The 20,149-nt window shown below is 54.1% G+C and overlaps 1 protein-coding gene across 1 annotated transcript in view; it reads right to left on the bottom strand.

Annotated features, from left to right (window-relative positions):
• LOC144605259 (plexin-A2-like) overlaps positions 1-20,149 on the bottom strand; it is a 96,446-nt gene that overhangs the window by 48,017 nt on the left and 28,280 nt on the right. Inside the window, exons 6-8 of the mRNA XM_078420352.1 lie at positions 18,026-18,143; positions 14,357-14,493; positions 5,207-5,400 (exon numbers count right to left, since the gene is read on the bottom strand). Coding sequence (XP_078276478.1) covers positions 5,207-5,400; positions 14,357-14,493; positions 18,026-18,143 — 449 coding nt within the window. The remainder of the gene's footprint in view (positions 1-5,206; positions 5,401-14,356; positions 14,494-18,025; positions 18,144-20,149) is intronic.

The raw sequence follows: 20,149 nt of genomic DNA, 5'->3' as shown, positions 1-20,149 counted from the left end.
ACCCCCTGACTTGTGGCCTCCACAGCCGTCTGTGGGAATAAATCCCAGATTCACTACCCTCTGACTAAAGAAATTCCTCCTCACCTCCTTCCTAAAGGAACGTCCTTTAATTCTGAAGCTGTGCCCTCTGGTCCTAGACTCTCCCACCAGTGGAAACATCCTCTCCACATCCACTCTGTCCAGGCCTTTCATTATTCTGTTTATGAACAATGAGGTCCCCCCTCAACCTTCTAAACTCCAGTGAGTACAGGCCCAGTGCCGACACACGCTCGTCATATGTTAACCCACTCATTCCTGGGATCATTCTTGTAAACCTCCTCTGGACCCTCTCCAGACCCAGCACATCCTTCCTCAGATATGGGGCCCAAAATTGCTCACAATATTCCAAACGTGGCCTGACCAGCGCCTTATACAGCCTCAGCATTAAACCCCTGTTTTGTATTCTAGTCCTCTCGAAATAAATGCTAGCATTGCGTTTGGATTCTGGTTGGCATGGGCAGGGTGGGCTGAAGGGCCAGTTTCTGCAGCGTGTTTAACTGTCTGAGCGGTGTGACTAGCGAGAGCCGTTCTCTTTTTAATAACGTCTTCACTGAGATCTGAGTGTGTCTCTGGGTCTGATTACCTCTCGTCTAGATACAACTCCATGATCAATTATTAAATAGCTTTGGTACACATATTACAAAAAGACTATCTACTGAAATCCTTTACTGCATGCTACTTGCTGATGGCAGCAGAACCTTGCCTTGGTAATCAGTTTGTTATTCACACAGAGACATGTTCTGTCTGAATGACCGTGTGCAGGAGGAATTGCAGATGCTGCTTTAAACCAAAGATAGACACAAAATGCCAGAGTAACTCAGCGGGTCAGGCAGCATCTCTGGAGAGAAGGTTTGGGTGTGAAGAAGAGTCTCGACCCTGAACGTCACCCATTTCTTCTCTCCACAGATGCTGCCTGACCCGCTGAGATACTCCAGCACTCTGTGAAACGTCACCTATCCATGTTCTCCACAGATGCTGCCTGACCCGCTGAGTTACTCCAGCACTCTGTGTCTATCTGAGTGGTAATTGGATGTAGAGGTAAGTGGTGCTGGTGGAGTGTGGGGGAGATCGGTTGAGACAACAGTAATGAGGGCAGAGTCACAAACTCAACCCCCCCCCACATCCAAAAACTAATCCCAGATCCTAATGGTGCCAAGCTGCAGAGTGGATTTACGAAGATGTTTTCAGTTTAGAGATACAGCGCAGAAACAGGCCCTTCGGCCCACCGAGTCCATGCTAACCAGCGATCCCCAACACTAACACTATCCTACACACACTAGGGACGATTTACACTTAAACCAAGCCAATCAATCTAAAAACCGGCACGTCTTTGGAGTGTGGGAGGAATGTAGCCGCCAAGGAACGCCAAGGAACGCAGGGGCGATACATAATAAGAGACTGTGAAATCGACAGAAGGATGTAGGGTTGGGTGTTTATGCGTGCTATTTTCATGATATTTATTTTAGTTGTTTATCTTTTTAAAAATATTTTACCTTGTATGTATCGTTAGCTTTTAGAAATGTTTGAATGGTGCACTGACTGGCTGACATTTTACAATTTCGTTGTACATGGCTCATGTTACAATGACAATAAAGGAACTATTCTACTATTCAAAGATGTTGGAGAAAATCCACGCAGGTCACGGGGAGAACGTACAAACTCCGTGGACAGGATCGAACCCGGATCTCTGGCATTGTCAGGCAGCAACTCTACCGCCGAGCCACTGTGTTGCTAGGACTCGAGGGTCTGAGCTGTAGGGAGAGGTTGAATAGGCTGGGACCTACTCAACCTCTCTCTAGTGCAGGAGGATGAGGGGTGATCTTATAGAGAGGAATAGATCGGGTAGATTCACAGAGTCGCATGCCCAGTGTAGGGGAATCGAGGACCAGAGGACATGGGTTCAAGGTGAAGGGGACAGATTTAATAGGAATCTGAGGGGGACCGTTTTCATGGAAAGGATCGTAGGTGTTTGGGACGAGCTGCTGAAGGGGGTAGTTGAGGTAGGGACTACCCAACGTCTACGAAACAGACAGATACATGGATAGGACAGGTTTGGTGGGACGTGGACCAAACGCAGGCAGGTGGGACTAGTGTAGCTGGGACATGTTGGTCGGTGTGGGCAAGTTGGGCTGAAGGGCCTGTTTCCACACTGTATCACTCTGTGACTCTATGAAGGTCCTGTTTCCACACTGTGACTCTGTCTATCTCAGCAACCTCCAGGAATCCATTCTGCAGATCGAGAGGCTATAGGAACACGAGTGAAGTGGCATGTTAGCTCCATTGGTTTGGATACTTTGCAGGTCGTAATCACTGCTGCTTAAACAGGCTTTTGCTGCTAAATGTGGCTCTTGTTTGAGAGAGGAGCTTGCATCAATCTGCATCGTGAGCGGTGGGATGTGGTGCCAGTGTTGGGCATCGCCAGCTCTGTGCCACAGCATCTGTGCCACAATCTGCAAAGCTCCCTCCTTGGCATCTAGTGCACACTGCACTAATACCCCTGATATAGTGGGATTACAGCGGAACATGGATAGGTGACGTTTCACAGAGTGCTGGAGTAACTCAGCGGGTCAGGCAGCATCTGTGGAGAACATGGATAGGTGACGTTTCACAGAGTGCTGGAGTAACTCAGCGGGTCAGGCAGCCTCTGTGGAGAGGAGGAATTGGGTAAGGTGTCAGGTCGAGACCCTTGTTCAGACTGAGGCAGTGACTTACTTGCCTTTTATGTATCTGGGAGACACTGTGAAAGTTACAGGAGCTACGATTAAATAAATGAACACGACATGCTGGGGTTCTGCCTGTGCACAACCACACAGTTACAGACCTCTGTTATCAGGTAACTGAACCATCCGACCACACAGAGTGCAGTCCAGACGGACTACCACCCATCTCACCAGGGACCCTCGGACTATCGGATCGGACTTTGCTGGCTTTACCTCACACTAAATGTTACTCCCTCACCATGTATCTGTACACTGTGAATGGTTCGATTGTAATCATGTGTTGTCTTTCTGTTAAGGTAGACACAAAATGCTGGAGTAACTCTGTGGGTCAGGCAGCATCTCTGGAGAGAAGGAATGGGTGACGTTTCGGGTGGAGACCCTTCTTCACGCATTGTCTTTCCACTGACCGGATAGCACGCAACAAAAGCTTTTCACTTTAGCTGGGTAATACACTAAGCTGAAACGTCTAGTACTCTAGGCTCTGGTAGCTTTACTTGGAATGCAGGAGGCTGGATTAACTGTTGAGATCCATCTGCAGCAGATGGGGACTTTAAATTCAACTAATTAATTAAAAAGTCTGCATTACTGTTGGTGCCGAGAGACAGACTACACACTGATGCTCAACCCATCTGCTGAAGTCAAACCGCACGGTTTCCTGACCCACAACCCACGCTCAGTGGGAACACAACGCACGTCCCCACACACAGAAACTCCCCACGGCCACACAGGCCAGTGGCCACTCTACTCAGAGGGTGGTGAATCTGTGGGATTCGTTGCCACAGACGGCTGTGGAGGCCACAAGTCAGTGGGTATTATTAAGGCAGAGATAGATAGATTCTTGATCAGTGCGGGTGTCAGAGGTTATGGGGAGAAGGCAGGAGAATGGGGTTAGGAGGGAGAGATAGATCAGCCGTGATTGAGTGGGGGAGTGGACCTGATGGGCCGAATGGCCTAATTCTGCTCCTATCACTTCTGACCTTATGATTGACCACATGTTGTAACATAATGTTGTGCAGCCCAGGATAGGGGAATCGAGAACCGGAGGACACGGGTTTCCAGTGGGAGGTGAAAGCTGTGATGGGATCCACTGGGGCAGCCCTTCCACACAGAGGGTGGTGGGTGTACGGAACTAGCTGCCGGAACACGGAGTTGAGGCTGGGATTATCACAACGTTTAAAAACACTTGGGCAGGTACATGGATAGGACAGGTTTGGAGGGATATAGGCCAAACGCGGGCAGGTGGGACAAGTGTAGCTGGGGCATGCTGGTCGGCATGGAGAGGTTGGGCCGAAGGGCCTGTTTCCACGATGTGTCACCCTGGCCCAACGTCCAATGTGGACGTGATGCCTGATTCAGGCGTGCGGGATCGTGAGAGCACGGATCCAGAGAACATTCAGTCTGTGTCCAGCACAGAGGGATCTAAAACTCAAGGGCACACGCTTCAGGCCGTGTGGTGGGATTTAGCAGCCATGTGGCAGGTGTTTAACACATGTGTGGAGGGGTAACGCACACATGTGGAGGGGCTAAACTCGCATGTGGAGGGGTGTACACGTGTGGAGGAGTAAAGTACATGTGTGGAGGTGTAAAACACGTGTGTGGAGGGGTAAAGCACACTTGTGGAGGGGTGTACACGTGTGGGTGGGGTGTACACGTGTGGAGGGGGTGTACACATGTGTGGATGGGGTGTACGTGTGGATGGGGTGTACATGTGTGGAGGAGTGTACACGTGTGGATGGGGTGTACACGTGTGGAGGGGGTGTACACGTGTGGAGGGGTAAAGCACACTTGAGGGGTGTACACGTGTGGATGGGGTGTACATGTGTGGATGGGGTGTACACACGCGTGGATGGGGTGTACACGCGTGGATGGGGTGTACACGCGTGGAGGGGTGTACATGTGTGGAGGAGTATACACGCATGTGGATGGGGTATACACGCATGTGGATGGGGTATACACGCATGTGGATGGGGTGTACACGTGTGGAGGGGTGTACACGAGTGGAGGGGGTGTACACGTGCGGATGGGGTGTACATGTGTGGATGGGGTGTACATACATGTGGATGGGGTGTACACGTGTGGAGGGGGTGTACACGTGTGGAGGGGGTGTCCACATGTGGAGGAGTGTACACACGTGTGGAGCGGTGTACATGCGTGTGGAGCAGTGTACACGCGTGTGGGGCGGTGTACACACGTGTGGAGCGGTGTACACGCGTGTGGAACTGTGTACACGTGTGTGGAGCAGTGTACACCCGTGTGGGGCGGTGTACACATGTGTGGAGCCGTGTACACGCGTGTGGAGCTGTGTGCACACGTGTGGTGCGGTGTACACGTGTGTGGAGTGGTGTACATGCGTGTGGAGCAGTGTACACGCATGTGGAGCGGTGTACACACGTGTGGAGCGATGTACACGCATGTGGAGCGGTGTACACGCGTGTGGAGCGGTGTACTTGCGTGTGGAGCGGTGTAGGCGTACCTGGCGATGCTCCACTCAGGTTCGATCCACAACACGGTGGGGTCATCGATGAATTCGAAGCTCATGCTCTCCTCCAGCAGTGCCCGGTCCACACTGACAGTAACACGCACCACACCCGGACCGTGCAGAGACGGCACGGACACGCACACGATCTCAGACACCGAGCGCCTGGGAAACACAGCAGAGGCACGCGTGAGAAGCAGCACTGGCAGGCAGCTTAGTACATTGTCACGTGGACCGAGGGTCACTGGAAACCCTTTGTGGCGCGTTATCCTGCCAGAGGAGAGGCTACACATGATTACAGTCCAGCCAGTTACAGTGTACAGATACAAGGCAACGTTTAGTGCAATATTAAGCCAGCAAAGTCCAATCAACAATAGTCCGAGGGTCACCAAAGAGGTAGATAGTAGTTCAGCAACGCTGAGCTGAGTTACTCCAGCACTCTGTGAAACGTCACCTATCCATGTTCTCCACAGATGCTGCCTGACCCGCTGAGTTACTCCAGCACTCTGTGTCCTTTTGTGTAAACCAGCATCTGTAGTTCTTTGTTTCTTGCAAGATCTTATCTCTGGCCACAGTGGCCTGTGAGAGGATTAATCCTGCCTCCACCTCCCACTCCACCATCTCTGGGCATGGTCCCTGCCTCCTCACTAGCAAACCTGATTCACAACATTCACCTTGATCAGCAAATCAATGATGCCAATTAACGGCAGGATGTTTTAGATGTGGATTATTAGAGGGCTTTCATGCATCGCTTCCAGTGGCCCAAAAGTGCTGAAAGGAGACAATGTTCATTGCAAAATGAGCGGAGTGTGGGAGTCTGTTCCAGGAGAGAGAAGGCATTTAATCTCTAAGACAGTTATTCGCAGATCATTTCCTTTTACTAAAGACAGACACAAAAAGCTGGAGTAACTCAGTGGGTCAGGCAGCATCTGTGGAGAACATGGATAGGTGATTTCTGGGCACCATGTTATAGAAAAAGATGCTATCAAGCTGGACAGGGTACAGAGAAGATTTAGAAGGATGTTGCCTGGACTAGAGGGTGTGAACTATAGGGAAAGGTTGATTAGGCTGGGACTCTGTTCCTAGGAGCGCAGGAGTATGAGGGGAGATCTTATAGAGGCGTATAAAATCTTGAGAGGAATAGATCGGGTAGATGCACAGAGTCTCGTGCCCAGAGTAGGAGAATGGAGGGCCAGAGGACACAGGTTTACGGTGAAGGGGAAAAGATTTAATAGGAATCTGATGGGTAACGTTTTCACACAAAGGGTGGTGGGTGTATGGAACGAGCTGCCGGAGGAGGTAGTGAGGCTGGGACTATCCCAACGTTTAAGAAACAGTTAGACAGGTGCATGGATAGGACAGGTTTGGAGGGATATGGACCAAGCGCAGGCAGGTGGGACTAGTGTAGATGGGACATTGTTGGCAGGTGTGGGCAAGTTGGGCCGAAGGGCCTGTTTCCCCACTGTGTCCCTCTGTGACTCTATGAAGGGCCTGTTTCCACACTGTATCACTCTGTGACTCTATGAAGGGCCTGTTTCCCCACTGTGTCACTCTGTGACTCTATGAAGGGCCTGTTTCCACACTGTATCACTCTGTGACTCTATGAAGGACCTGTTTCCACACTGTGTCACTCTGTGACTCTATGATGCTGTCTGAGCTGTTGAGTTACTCCAGCTGTTGGTGTCTAGCTGCGTTCAGACCAGCATCTGCAGTTTTTGCTGCACGTTTCCTTTCAGCAGTCAGAGAGCATTCCCATCCCCTTCATCACTGCGTCTTTGTACGACAACATTGGGCATTGTTCACGTCACTGTGACAATCGTTCTGCTTTCACTCTGGTAATGAGCTTACATTTCCACGAGCGATTTACCCTAACAAGATTAGCAATGACCAGGATAATCCTTCAACCCAAATCAGGATTTATTTCACAAATTATTTGAAACCATTACAGTGACAAATCAAGGCAACACTAAGCAGCAGACTCTAATCGCACGATTATGCTGGTTCTCCAATCTAGCAGGTCTGAGATTAAATCTGGCGACACGCATTGATAACTTCAGCAATCCCCAATCCCCAATCCAGAATGCGCAGCGAATGTTGTGTCTAGCACAGTCTCCGTCTGTCAATGGTGGTGCTTTCCACATCAGTGTCAGAGTGGGGAAGTCACATTACTGCTGGCAGGGAGGAATAAGTATAAGGAATGTAGGAAAAACCTTTACACCCAGAGAGAGAGTTGTGAATCTGTGGGATTCTCTGCCACAGAGGGCAGTGGAGACCAATTCACTGGATGTTTTCAAGAGAGAGTTAGATTTAGCTCTTGGGGCTAACGGAATCAAGGGGTATGGGGAGAAAGCAGGAACGGGGCACTGATTGTGGATGATCAGCCATGATCATATTGAGTGGCGGTGCTGGCTCGAAGGGCCGAATGGCCTACTCTGGCTTACTATACAGAAACAGAATTAGGCCATTCGGCCCATCATGTCTACTCCGCCATTCAATCATGGCTAGGGGTGCCAACTATCTCACTCCCAAATGCGGGACAAGGTGACGCCACCGCCCCACGTGACCTCACCCAGTCAGCGGCCACATGCTCCCGCTCCACCAATGATACACAACCTCCGTTAGGCGGTGCCCGGGCCTCCGGGCCTACAGTGTACGGACCAACACTGTCCGGGCCTACAGTGTCCGGGCGTACAGTGTTCGGACCAACACTGTCCGGGCCTACAGTGTCCGGGCCTACACTGTCCGGGCCTACAGTGTTCGTACCTACACTGTCCGGGCCTACAGTGTTCGTACCTACACTGTCCGGGCCTACAGTGTCCGGGCCTACAGTGTCCGGGCCTACAGTGTCCAGACCTACAGTGTCCGGGCCTACAGTGTCCGGGCCTACAGTGTCCGGGCCTACAGTGTTCGGACCTACACTGCCCGGGCCTACAGTGTCCAGGCCTACAGAGTCCAGGCCTACAGAGTCCAGGCCTACAGTGTCCGGGCCTACAGTATCCGGGCCTACAGTGTTCGTACCAACACTGTCCAGGCCTACAGTGTCCGGGCCTACAGTGTTCGTACCTACACTGTCCAGGCCTACAGTGTCCGGGCCTACAGTGTTCGTACCTACACTGCCCAGGCCTACAGAGTCCAGGCCTACAGTGTCCGGGCCTACAGTATCCGGGCCTACAGTGTTCGTACCAACACTGTCCAGGCCTACAGTGTCCGGGCCTACAGTGTTCGTACCTACACTGTCCAGGCCTACAGTGTCCGGGCCTACAGTGTTCGTACCTACACTGTCCAGGCCTACAGTGTCCGGGCCTACAGTGTTCGTACCTACACTGTCCGGGCCTACAGTGTCCAGGCCTACAGAGTCCAGGCCTACAGTGTCCGGGCCTACAGTGTTCGTACCTACACTGTCCAGGCCTACAGTGTCCGGGCCTACAGTGTTCGTACCTACACTGTCCGGGCCTACAGTGTCCGGGCCTACAGTGTCCGGGCCTACAGTGTCCGGGCCTCCGGGCCTACAGTGTCTGGGCCTACAGTTTCCGGGCCTACAGTGTCCGGACCTACACTGTCCGGGCCTACAGTGTCCGGACCTACAGTGTCCGGACGTACAGTGTCCGGGCCTACAGTGTCCGGGCCTACAGTGTCCGGGCCTACAGTGTCCGGGCCTACAGTGTCCAGGCCTACAGTGTCCGGACCTACAGTGTCCGGGCCTACAGTATCCGGGCCTACAGTGTTCGGACCTACATTGTCCGGGCCTACAGTGTCCGGGCCTACAGTATCCAGGCCTACAGTGTCCGGGCCTACAGTATCCGGGCCTACACTGTCCGGGCCTACAGTGTCCGGACCTACAGTGTTAGGGTCTCCAGCGCCCCCCGGGCCTAATACAGGACAAGGACGGTCCCATACGGGACAAACCAATTTAGCCCAATATAGGGGATGTCCCGGCTAATACGGGACAGTTGGCAACCCAAATAATGGCTGATCTATCTCTCCCTCCTAACCCCATTCTCCTGCCTTCTCCCCATAACCTCTGACACCCGCACTAATCAAGAATCTGTCTATCTCTGAGTTTAAAATATCCACAGACTTGTGGCCTCCACAGCCGTCTGTGGCAATAAATTCCACAGATTCACCACCCCCTGACTGAAGAAATTCCTCCTCATCTCCTTCCTAAAGATACGTCCTTTAATTCTGAGGCTGTGCCCTCTGGTCCTAGACTCCCCCCCCAGTGGAACCATCCTCTCCACATCTACTGTATCCAGGCCGCCCACTAGTAGTGGTGTGGGATTAGGGGCCTGGTTGGGTGTGTAGCACAGTCCTGTCACTTGTCTCAGCTTCTCCCAGACCACTGTAATGGGCCCTATTATTATTAGCCTGTCACAACTGGTTTCATGTAATTCTATTCTGTTCAACTTTGTTCATTTGAAGGGTCTAGAAATAGCAGGCAGTAATTAGTTAGATCTCATTAAAGCCTTGCAGCCTGTGGCAGCCAGCCAGAAATCAAACTGCGTTATTTCTAATGGAATACGCATCCTTTCTGCATTGAGAGTTTATTGACAAACACACTGCGTTGTGCTGAACCCAGTCCAAACCTTGCCTTCATAAATCCTCCTGGTCAATAAAGGGGATGTGTGCTTGTCTCCTCAACAGTCTCGGCACTTGGTAAAGAAATTGAACCTCCCTCGCTAAACGTGGCAATAATAAACGCAGTCCAGCACGGTGGTGCAGCGGGTAGAGCTGCTGCCTTACAGCGCCAGAGACCCAGGTTCCATCCTGACTACGGGCGCTGTCTGTACGGAGTTTGTACGTTCTCCCCGTGACCTGCGTGGGTTTTCTCCGGGCGCTCCGTTTTCCTCCCGCACTCCAAAGACGTGCGGGTTTGTAGGTTCATTGGCTTGGTGTAAATGTAACGTTGTCCCTAGTGTGTGTGGGATAGTGTTAGTGTGCGGGGATCGCTGGTCAGCACGGACTCGGTGGGCCGAAGGGCCTGTTTCCGCGCTGTATCTCTAAACTAAACCTAAATGAACTCCCTGTTGAATGACGGGTGTAAATCCCACCAAGTGCCAGCGTTGCTTCACCCCCTTGGTTCCACAGTGCGGGGTTCACTGGACCACAGTGCGGGGTTCACTGGGCCACAGTGCGGGGTTCACTGGGCCACAGTGCGGGGTTCACTGGGCCACAGTGCGGGGTTCACTGGGCCACAGTGCGGGGTTCACTGGACCACAGTGCGGGGTTCACTGGACCACAGTGCGGGGTTCACTGGGCCACAGTGCGGGGTTCACTGGGCCACAGTGCGGGGTTCACTGGACCACAGTGCGGGGTTCACTGGACCACAGTGCGGGGTTCACTGGGCCACAGTGCGGGGTTCACTGAGAGCCAAGTCTAGCCCACAGTGGATGCTCTGGTTTTACCATTTCACCGTGGACAACTGTTAACTCACTTATACGTCAGCATGCAGGGTTAATGCAAACATTGTCATGAGCAGACAAATGTAAAATTCTTCTGGGAAAATTACAGCACAAGCAGGAGATTGGACATAGTCCAAAGTCAACATCCTTGCAATGCTGGGCCTGAACTGGCTGGGCCTGCACTCATGGGGCCTGTACTGGCTGGGCCTGTACTGGCTGGGCCTGTACTGGCTGGGCCTGTACTCATGGGGCCTGTACTCATGGGGCCTGTACTGGCTGGGCCTGTACTGGCTGGGCCTGTACTGGCTGGGCCTGTACTCATGGGGCCTGTACTCATGGGGCCTGTACTGGCTGGGCCTGCACTCATGGGGCCTGTACTGGCTGGGCCTGTACTGGCTGGGCCTGTACTCATGGGGCCTGTACTCATGGGGCCTGTACTGGCTGGGCCTGTACTCATGGGGCCTGTACTCATGGGGCCTGTACTGGCTGGGCCTGTACTGGCTGGGCCTGTACTCATGGGGCCTGTACTCATGGGGCCTGTACTGGCTGGGCCTGTACTCATGGGGCCTGTACTCATGGGGCCTGTACTCATGGGGCCTGTACTCATGGGGCCTGTACTCATGGGGCCTGCACTCATGGGGCCTGCACTCATGGGGCCTGTACTCATGGGGCCTGTACTCATGGGGCCTGTACTGGCTGGGCCTTCACTCATGGAGCCTGTACTCATGGGGCCTGTACTCATGGGGCCTGTACTCACGGGGCCTGTACTCATGGGGCCTGTACTGGCTGGGCCTTCACTCATGGGGCCTGTACTCATGGGGCCTGCACTCATGGGGCCTGCACTCATGGGGCCTGTACTCATGGGGCCTGTACTCATGGGGCCTGTACTCATGGGGCCTGTACTGGGCCTGCACTCATGGGGCCTGTACTCATGGGGCCTGCACTCATGGGGCCTGCACTCATGGGGCCTGTACTCATGGGGCCTGTACTCATGGGGCCTGCTCTCGCTGGGGCCTGTACTCATGGGGCCTGTACTCATGGGGCCTGCTCTCGCTGGGGCCTGTACTCATGGGGCCTGTACTCATGGGGCCTGCTCTCGCTGGGGCCTGTACTCATGGGGCCTGTACTCATGGGGCCTGTACTCATGGGGCCTGCTCTCGATGGGGCCTGTACTCATGGGGCCTGTACTCATGGGGCCTGTACTCATGGGGCCTGCTCTCGATGGGGCCTGTACTCATGGGGCCTGCTCTCGATGGGGCCTGTACTCATGGGGCCTGCTCTCACTGGGGTTTAGAAGGATGAGGGAGGGACCTCAGTGAAACGTACCGAATACAAAAAAGGCCTGGATAGAGTGGATGTGGAGAGGATGTTTCCACTAGTGGGAGAGTCTAGGACCAGAGGGCACAGCCTCAGAATTAAAGGCTAGAATTCTTTTCCACAGACGGCTGTGGAGGCCACAAGTCAGTGGGTATTTTTAAGGCAGAGATAAATAGATTCTTGATTAGTGCGGGTGTCAGAGGTTATGGGGAGAAGGCAGGAGAATGGGGTTAGGAGGGAGAGATAGATCAGCCGTGATTGAATGGACTGATGGGCCTAATGGCCTATTTCTGCTCCTATCACTTATGACCTGATGACTGCACTCCTGGCTATGATCAATCGTATCCACTTCTCCACCCCCCCTCCCCCCCCCACCCCCACCCACCCCCCCACCCCCACCCACCCCACACACCCCGACCCCTCCCCCACACACCCCCTCCCCCCACCACACCCCCTCCCCCCACACACCCCTCCCCCCCACACACCCCACCCCCCCCCACCCCTCCCCCCCCCACCCCTCCCCCACACACCCCCTCCCCCTACACCCCCTCCCCACACCCCGCCCCCCCACACCCCCTCCCCCCACACCCCCCCTCCCCCACACACCCCCTCCCCCCCCACACACCCCCTCCCCCACACACCCCCCCGTCCCCCCCCACACACCCCGTCCCCCCCACCCCCTCCCCCCCACACCCCCTCCCCCACACACTCCCTCCCCACACCCCCTCCCCACACACCCCCTCCCCCCACACACCCCTCCCCCCACACCCCCTCCCCACACACCCCCTCCCCCCACACCCCCTCCCCCACACCCCCTCCCCCCCACCCCCCCTCCCCCCCCACCCCCCACCCCTCCCCCCACCCCTCCCCCCACACACCCCCTCCCCACACACCCCCTCCCCCACACCCCCTCCCCCACACACCCCTCCCCCCCACACCCCCTCCCCCCCACCCCACACACCCCTCCCCCCACACACCCCCTCCCCCCACACCCCCCCACCCCACACACCCCTCCCCCCCACACCCCCTCCCCCACACACCCCCTCCCCCCCACCCCTCCCCCCACACGCCCCCTCCCCCACACAGCCCCTCCCCCCACCCCGCGTCTCTCTGCTCCCCCACACACCCTAGGTTCACATCGCTTACTGCTGTCTCCTCTCTGCCCGTCTCCTGCCCACACTGGCTGACCTCCAGTCCTGCACTGATGCACCTTTGCCGCATTTATCTCACTCCCACCCCATCCTCCTGCGTGCCCCCCCACCTGCCAGCCAGTGCCTCCTGTCCTCTGGTGCAGGTTGCCTCCAGTCCCCACACAGAGGTCAGTCAGCCCCACTCTCTCAGCCAGTAGTGTTGTCATCAGTCAGCTGGAATAAATCTGCACCATCAATCTGGCAACCTCAATTAATAAAGCCTTAGGTTGATTCACATTGTTGAAGATTGCATTAACTTGTCTTGCTGTGACTGATGGATGATGTTACGAGTGGACTAACACAGGCAGTCTGCTGACTGACACAGGCAGTCTGCTGACTGTGTTACAGTGTGGGTCTCCAGCCGTAACATTCACCCAGTCCTTCTCTCCAGAGTTGCTGCCTGTCCCGTGACCCTCCTTCAGGTTTAAACCAGATCTGCAGATCCTCCCTACATATCCCCATCATCCTGTATCTGTACAATGTGGACGGCTCGACTATAATCATGTGTAGCCTTCCCATTGACTGGGATAGCACGCAACACAAGCTTTACACTGCACCTCGCTCGGTACACGAGACAATGAACTAAAGTGAGAGGTTCCATCTCCTGTGGACCAGACGCCCATTAGCTCAGCGCAGAGAGAGAGTCACGGTCACGAGATGGTCTCCCCTGGGCCAGAGTCTCCCAGTGACAGTGTTAATGTGAAGCCCTCCCTCCCTCCCGGGGCCAGACCCTCCCCAGTGAGAGCGCAGGGAGATGTTTCAGCTCACGGTTATGGTCTCCCCTGGACCAGAGTCTCCCAGTGACAGTGTTAATGTGAGACCCTCGCTCCCTGGGTCTGGGCCAGACTCCCCAGTAACAGCGTGGAATGAGGTCCTCCATCCCTAGGCCAGACCCTCCCAGTAACAGCATTAGTGTGAGACCCTCCCTCCCTCCCTAGGCCAGACCCTCCCAGTAACAGCATTAATGTGAGACCCTCCCTCCCTCCCTGGGCCAGACTACCCAGTGACAGCATTAATGTGAGACCCTCCCTCCCTAGGCCAGACCCTCCCAGTAACAGCATTAATGTGAGACCCTCCCTCCCTCCCTAGCCCAGACCCTCCCAGTAACAGCATTAGTGTGAGACCCTCCCTCCCTCCCTGGGCCAGACCCTCCCAGTAACAGCATTAATGTGAGACCCTCCCTCCCTCCCTGGGCCTGACCCCGTGTGTTCTCACCTGTGGAACCGGCAGGTCTGGTTGCCGAACATGACGTTGGCGTGGCTGCCGGCACTGAGATGTTGTCCGGTGATAGTCACCATGGTCCCCCCTGACTCGGGGCCGCGGTGGGGGGCAAGGCCACGGAGAGACGGATTCTGCATGGGGGAGGTGAGAGAGAGAGAGAGAGAGAGAGAGAGCGACACGGTTACACAGAGAACACAGGCAGTGGCTGATTAAACACACAATCACCTCTCCAGTTTGGCCCGACTGATTCTATGAGTGTCGTGTCAGGATGAATAGGATGCTTGATAACATAATCAAAGTTCTCTGGCTGAGATTTATGAACTGTGCTTCCCTTCTCATCGCACAGGCACTAAGTGGAATCTGCATCGCTTTGATGGGTTGAAAAGAATGGCTTCAATCATTGGCCCTCTTTTCATCCCCACCATTGGCTGCCAGGCACATCAGCTTGTAGTGATACCGTGTGCTGTTCTCCCCACGGTTCAGGATGTGTTACTACTTCCTGACTACCTGCCCTGAAAGCACCATCGCTCTGGATAATAAATGGCAACAAACAATTTCCATAAACACCCATGGCAGCTGAGAGGAGAACTAAGCAGTGGATTTAAGATCCTGTTCCCCTTGCTGAATGTGTAACTAACAAAGCAAACAGCCTCTGATGTGCAACTGGGGCCGGGCGGCTAAACCACGACGGCTGGCCCAGTCTACACCGCTTTGCAACGTAGGTAGATAACCGCGACGGCTGGCCCAGTCTACACCGCTCTGCAACGTAGGTAGATAACCGTGACGCCTGGCCCAGTCTACACCACTCTGTAACACGGGCAGCTAAACCACGACGGCTGGCCCAGTCTACACCACTCTGTAACACGGGCAGCTAAACCACGACGGCTGGCCCAGTCTACACCACTCTGTAACACGGGCAGCTAAACCACGACGGCTGGCCCAGTCTACACCACTCTGTAACACGGGCAGCTAAACCACGACGGCTGGCCCAGTCTACACCACTCTGTAACACGGGCAGCTAAACCACGACGGCTGGCCCAGTCTACACCACTCTGCAACACGGGCGGCTAAACCGCGATGCTTCGCCCAGTCTACACCACTCTGCAGCGTAGGTAGATAACCGTGACGCCTGGCCCAGTCTACACCGCTCTGCAACACAGGTAGATAAACCGTGACGCCTGGCCCAGTCTACACCGCTCTGCAACACAGGTAGATAAACCGTGACGCCTGGCCCAGTCTACACCGCTCTGCAACACAGGTAGATAAACCGTGATGCCTGGCCCAGTCTACACCACTCTGTAACACGGGCAGCTAAACCACGACGGCTGGCCCAGTCTACACCACTCTGCAACACAGGTAGCTAAACCACGACGGCTGGCCCAGTCTACACCAAAAAATCAAAAATATTTATTCAAATATTAAAATAATATATACAATACAATAAAACCAAAGCAGACCCCACCACCAGAATATTATACAAACAAATATACCAATTGAAACTATCATACAATTATATTACAATCCCCATCCAGGATACATCCAATCCCCCGCGAGGCCCAGCGGTCCCAGAGACCCCCAGGGTGCCCGTGGACAGCGCGCGGTCTCTCTCCAACCCCACCCGGGCACGGACGGGCGTCACCCCAGAAAAGGGGCAGGCAGGCGGCTCAGGCAGAGCCCTCTTCCTCCTGGCGCCGTGACTCACGGACGGCCAGCTTGGCCAGGCCCAGGAACAACCCAACCCAACCAGGACATCCTCGGCCCCCCACCCTCTCCCCCAGGCACAGGGGGTCCACAGATGAGGGTGGTGGGTGGGAAGTGCAGCCAGAAGGCAAGGAGCGGCCCCTTTAGATATTGGACCAGGGGCTGCAACCTCACACACTCCATGTACACGTGGTACACAGACTCACACACTCCATGTACACGTGGTACACAGACACTTCCAGCCTGCAGATGTGGCAGGCGGCCGGCGAGTCTGTGAACCGCGCTAGGGACAAGTTGCAGGGGAGTCTACACCACTCTGCAGCGTGGGGCAAAGTGAACATGAACTGGAGCTTGCTGGCACAGTCAACAGATTGAGTCCCATCCGTGGTGCAGCGGGTAGAGCTGCTGCCTCACAGCGCCAGGGACCCGCGTTCGACCCTGACTACGGGCGCTGTCTGTGCGGAGTTTGTACGTTCTCCCCGTGACCTGCGTGGGTTTTCTCCGGGTGCTCCGGTTTCCTCCCACTCCCAAGATGTGCAGCCTCACAGATGAACTGGCTTCAGTTAGTTGTCCCCTACTGGTAGTGAACGGGTTATTCAGTAGAGATACAGCATGGACACAGGCTCCTCGGCCCACCGGGTCCATGGCCCACCGGGTCCACGGCCCACCGGGTCCACGGCCCACCGGGTCCACGGCCCACCGGGTCCACGGCCCACCGGGTCCACGGCCCACCGGGTCCACGGCCCACCGGGTCCACGGCCCACCGGGTCCACGGCCCACCGGGTCCACGCCCACCAGCGATCCCCGCACACACTAGCACTATCCTGCACACTGGGGACTATTTTCCCATTTACTGAAACGAATTAACCTACAAACCTGCAAGTCTTCGAAGTGTGGGAGGAAACCGGAGCACCCAGAGAAAACCCACGCAGGTCACAGGGAGAACGTACAAACTCCGTACAGAAAAAGGTGTGAAAAAGGTTACCCCTCGGATTCATATTAAATCTTTTCCCCTTCACCTTGAACCTATGTCCTCTGGTCCTCAATTCCCCTACTCTGGGCAAGAGAACTGAACACGGTAATCTAAATGTGGCCTCACCAACGTCTTGTACAACTGCAACATGACCTCCCAACTTCTACACTCAATACTCTGGCTCGCACCAGAGAAGCAGCTGGGCTGATGGCTGGGGAGATGAGTGTGGGGGACATAGGGGGGCTGAACGTACTGAGATTCAGAACGGGGTACTGATTGAGAATGATCAGCCATGATCACATTGCATGGTGGTGCTGGCTCGAAGGGCTGAATGGCCTCCTCCTGCACCTATTGTCTATTGTCTATTGTCTATCACATTGCATGGTGGTGCTGGCTCGAAGGGCTGAATGGCCTCCTCCTGCACCTATTGTCTATTGTCTATTGTCTATCACATTGCATGGTGGTGCGTACAGGCTCGAAGGGCTGAATGGCCTCCTCCTGCACCTATTGTTTATTGTCAAAGGGGCCGGGCAGGTAGGGAGCTGTCTGTTTCCCCTCACTGTCAGCGATGAGAAGTGAATATACATGAACCAATGTCAAAAGAGTCCAAATAAAGCTCTACTTAAATAAAGAAGATAAACCCCGGGCAGCCAGCTTGATCGGGTTAGTTGACAATGGACCAGAATTGTGGCTTTTAGCATTTCTGGGAATTCCTTCCGGGATAAATCAGGAAAGATTCTTTCACCATTCCGCAGGAGAGATGAGTCTACGCAAACTCACCGGGCTTTGTCCTCGTCCTGCCCCCACCTTCCTCCCAGCCTCCCCCCCCCCCCCCCCCTCCGAGCAAGGGTCCCGACCTGAAACGTCACCTATCCATGTTCTCCACAGATGCTGCCTGACCCACTGAGTTACTCCAGCACTCTGTGAAGTAGCACCTATCCATGTTGTTGTTTGATGGGCGGGGGGTCAGGGTCGTTGGGCTCACTCACCACGAAGGTGTACAGCTGTGATGACTCGGTCATGAAGTCGGGCTTACACTCGCCAACGCACAGATGAACAGGACCAGACTCCTTGACCAATCTCGCTTCTCCCATCTCACACACGATCCTGTCACGAACACATTAAAAACACGTTAAGAACACAGAAGCTGAACATATGTCACCTTCCAGCGCTGGCATGTGCATCTGCTGCAAGGGCTGGTTTCTAATTTTACACACTGACATTTTCTACTGAAATAAATGAATGCTCCTTGGCAGAGAGAGGGACAGATTAAGCTGCTGTCACAGCCTGAACCTGCGACAAATTGCCCCCTCGAGCAATGGGCACGGAGTGAATTTCAATTGGAGGGGGGGTGTTAACGTGGATACATGATAGCATGCATTACTCTGGGAGATGGTGGGTGCGGGTTAAGTAAATTACTACAACAACTACATCTGTCACCCTTAGTAATATCCCATCACTTCATGCAAAGCAACAACATTACACCAGATAAAGGAATTGTGACATTAAAATACATCTCCTCTTCTCAAACCAATCTTTCATAAGCACTTTAGACAGGGCGGCACGGTGGCGCAGCGGTAGAGTTGCTGCCTTACAGCGCTTACAGCGCCGGAGACCCGGGTTCCATCCTGACTACGGGCGCTATCTGTACGGGGTTTGTACGTTCTCCCCGTCACCTGCGTGGGTTTCTCCGAGATCTTCTGCTTCCTTCCACACTCCAAAGATGTGCAGGTTTGTAGGTAAATTTGCTTGGTATTATTGGAAATTGTCCCTGGTGTGTGTAGGATAGTATTCATGAGCAGACTCGGTGGGCCGAAGGGCCTGTTTCCGTGCTGTATCTCTAAACTAAAAATTGGATATTCTTGGGTATTGGGGTACAAGTCAGTGGATATATTTAAGGCAGAGATAGATTCTTGATCAGTGCGGGTGTCAGAGGTTATGGGGAGAAGGCAGGAGAATGGGGTTAGGAGGGAGAGATAGATCAGCCATGAATGAATGAGGGAGTAGACTCGATGGGCCGAATGGCCAAATGATGCTCTCTCTCTCTCCATTGACAACTTGCTGACCACCCCACTGTGGTGGGCTGGGTCTCCAACAGTGGCAAGGTGGAGGGTTTAGACACATGGTGTCAACATCTATCTCCTGGCCTCGCTCGGCCTTGCCCACATTCCTCACTGCCCAACACTCCAGCGTCTGTGTCATCTGCAGAGTTACCAGCCTGCAGTTACATGTTGGCAGTGGTAGAGTGGAGGTTTGGAACCCAATGAAATAGAGTTTAGCAGTTGTAAATGTTCTCTTTGGCGGTCTGGCTGCTGATGAGAATATGTTAGAACGTTTGGCCACTTCTGATACAGTGCGGCATTGCTCTTTTGTCAAACTCCCTGAAACAGCTTTCCACAGGATTACGCACTGAACTAGCAACTGCCTTGAGCACAAGCCTCATTAACATTGTAATCAAGTGACGTTTGCTCAGCTTTGAACACTCCATGCACCTCCTCCCTGCTGCAGAGGGTTGAGATAACATCACGGAACAAATCTCCAGCCACCTCTACACAACGTGGGGCCTTGCTGCAACCCGTGTCTCTGTACGTCTGTGTTTGTTTCTGCCCACAACCACAGCATTCCCTTGTCCACTCCAATCACAGTAGAACTGAGTCTGAAGAAGGGTCTCGACCTGAAACGTCACCCATTCCTTCTCTCCAGAGATGCTGCCTGTCCCGCTGAGTTACTCCAGCACTCTGTGAAACATCATCCATTCCTTCTCTCCAGAGATGCTGCCTGACCCGCTGGGTTACTCCAGCACTCTGTGTCTATCTACTGTAGAACCATCTACTATCTACCTCGTTGGTGACCCTCGGACTATTCTTGACTGGACTTTTTTGGCTTTACCTTGCAGAATATTTGCTTTACTTTGTATAATGGTGGTGAGGTTGTTTGTATTGTTCTGTGGTGCACATATCATTTTTGTAAATAATTGATTTAAATGATTTTTGATTGGAATAACAGCTGTACAAGTAGCGGGCAGTCGTGGCTCTGGCCACCTTAGCCGCTGGCCGGCTGTCTGGGTCAGAGTGGTGTCCACTCTGTGTGTGTGTCGGAGTTTCTGGAGATGG

The sequence above is a fragment of the Rhinoraja longicauda genome, chromosome 24, assembly GCF_053455715.1.
Source record: "Rhinoraja longicauda isolate Sanriku21f chromosome 24, sRhiLon1.1, whole genome shotgun sequence".
In the NCBI taxonomy this organism is placed as follows: domain Eukaryota; kingdom Metazoa; phylum Chordata; class Chondrichthyes; order Rajiformes; family Arhynchobatidae; genus Rhinoraja; species Rhinoraja longicauda.
Note: the sequence above shows the minus strand (reverse complement) of the source record. Positions and strands in the feature narration are given on the sequence as shown.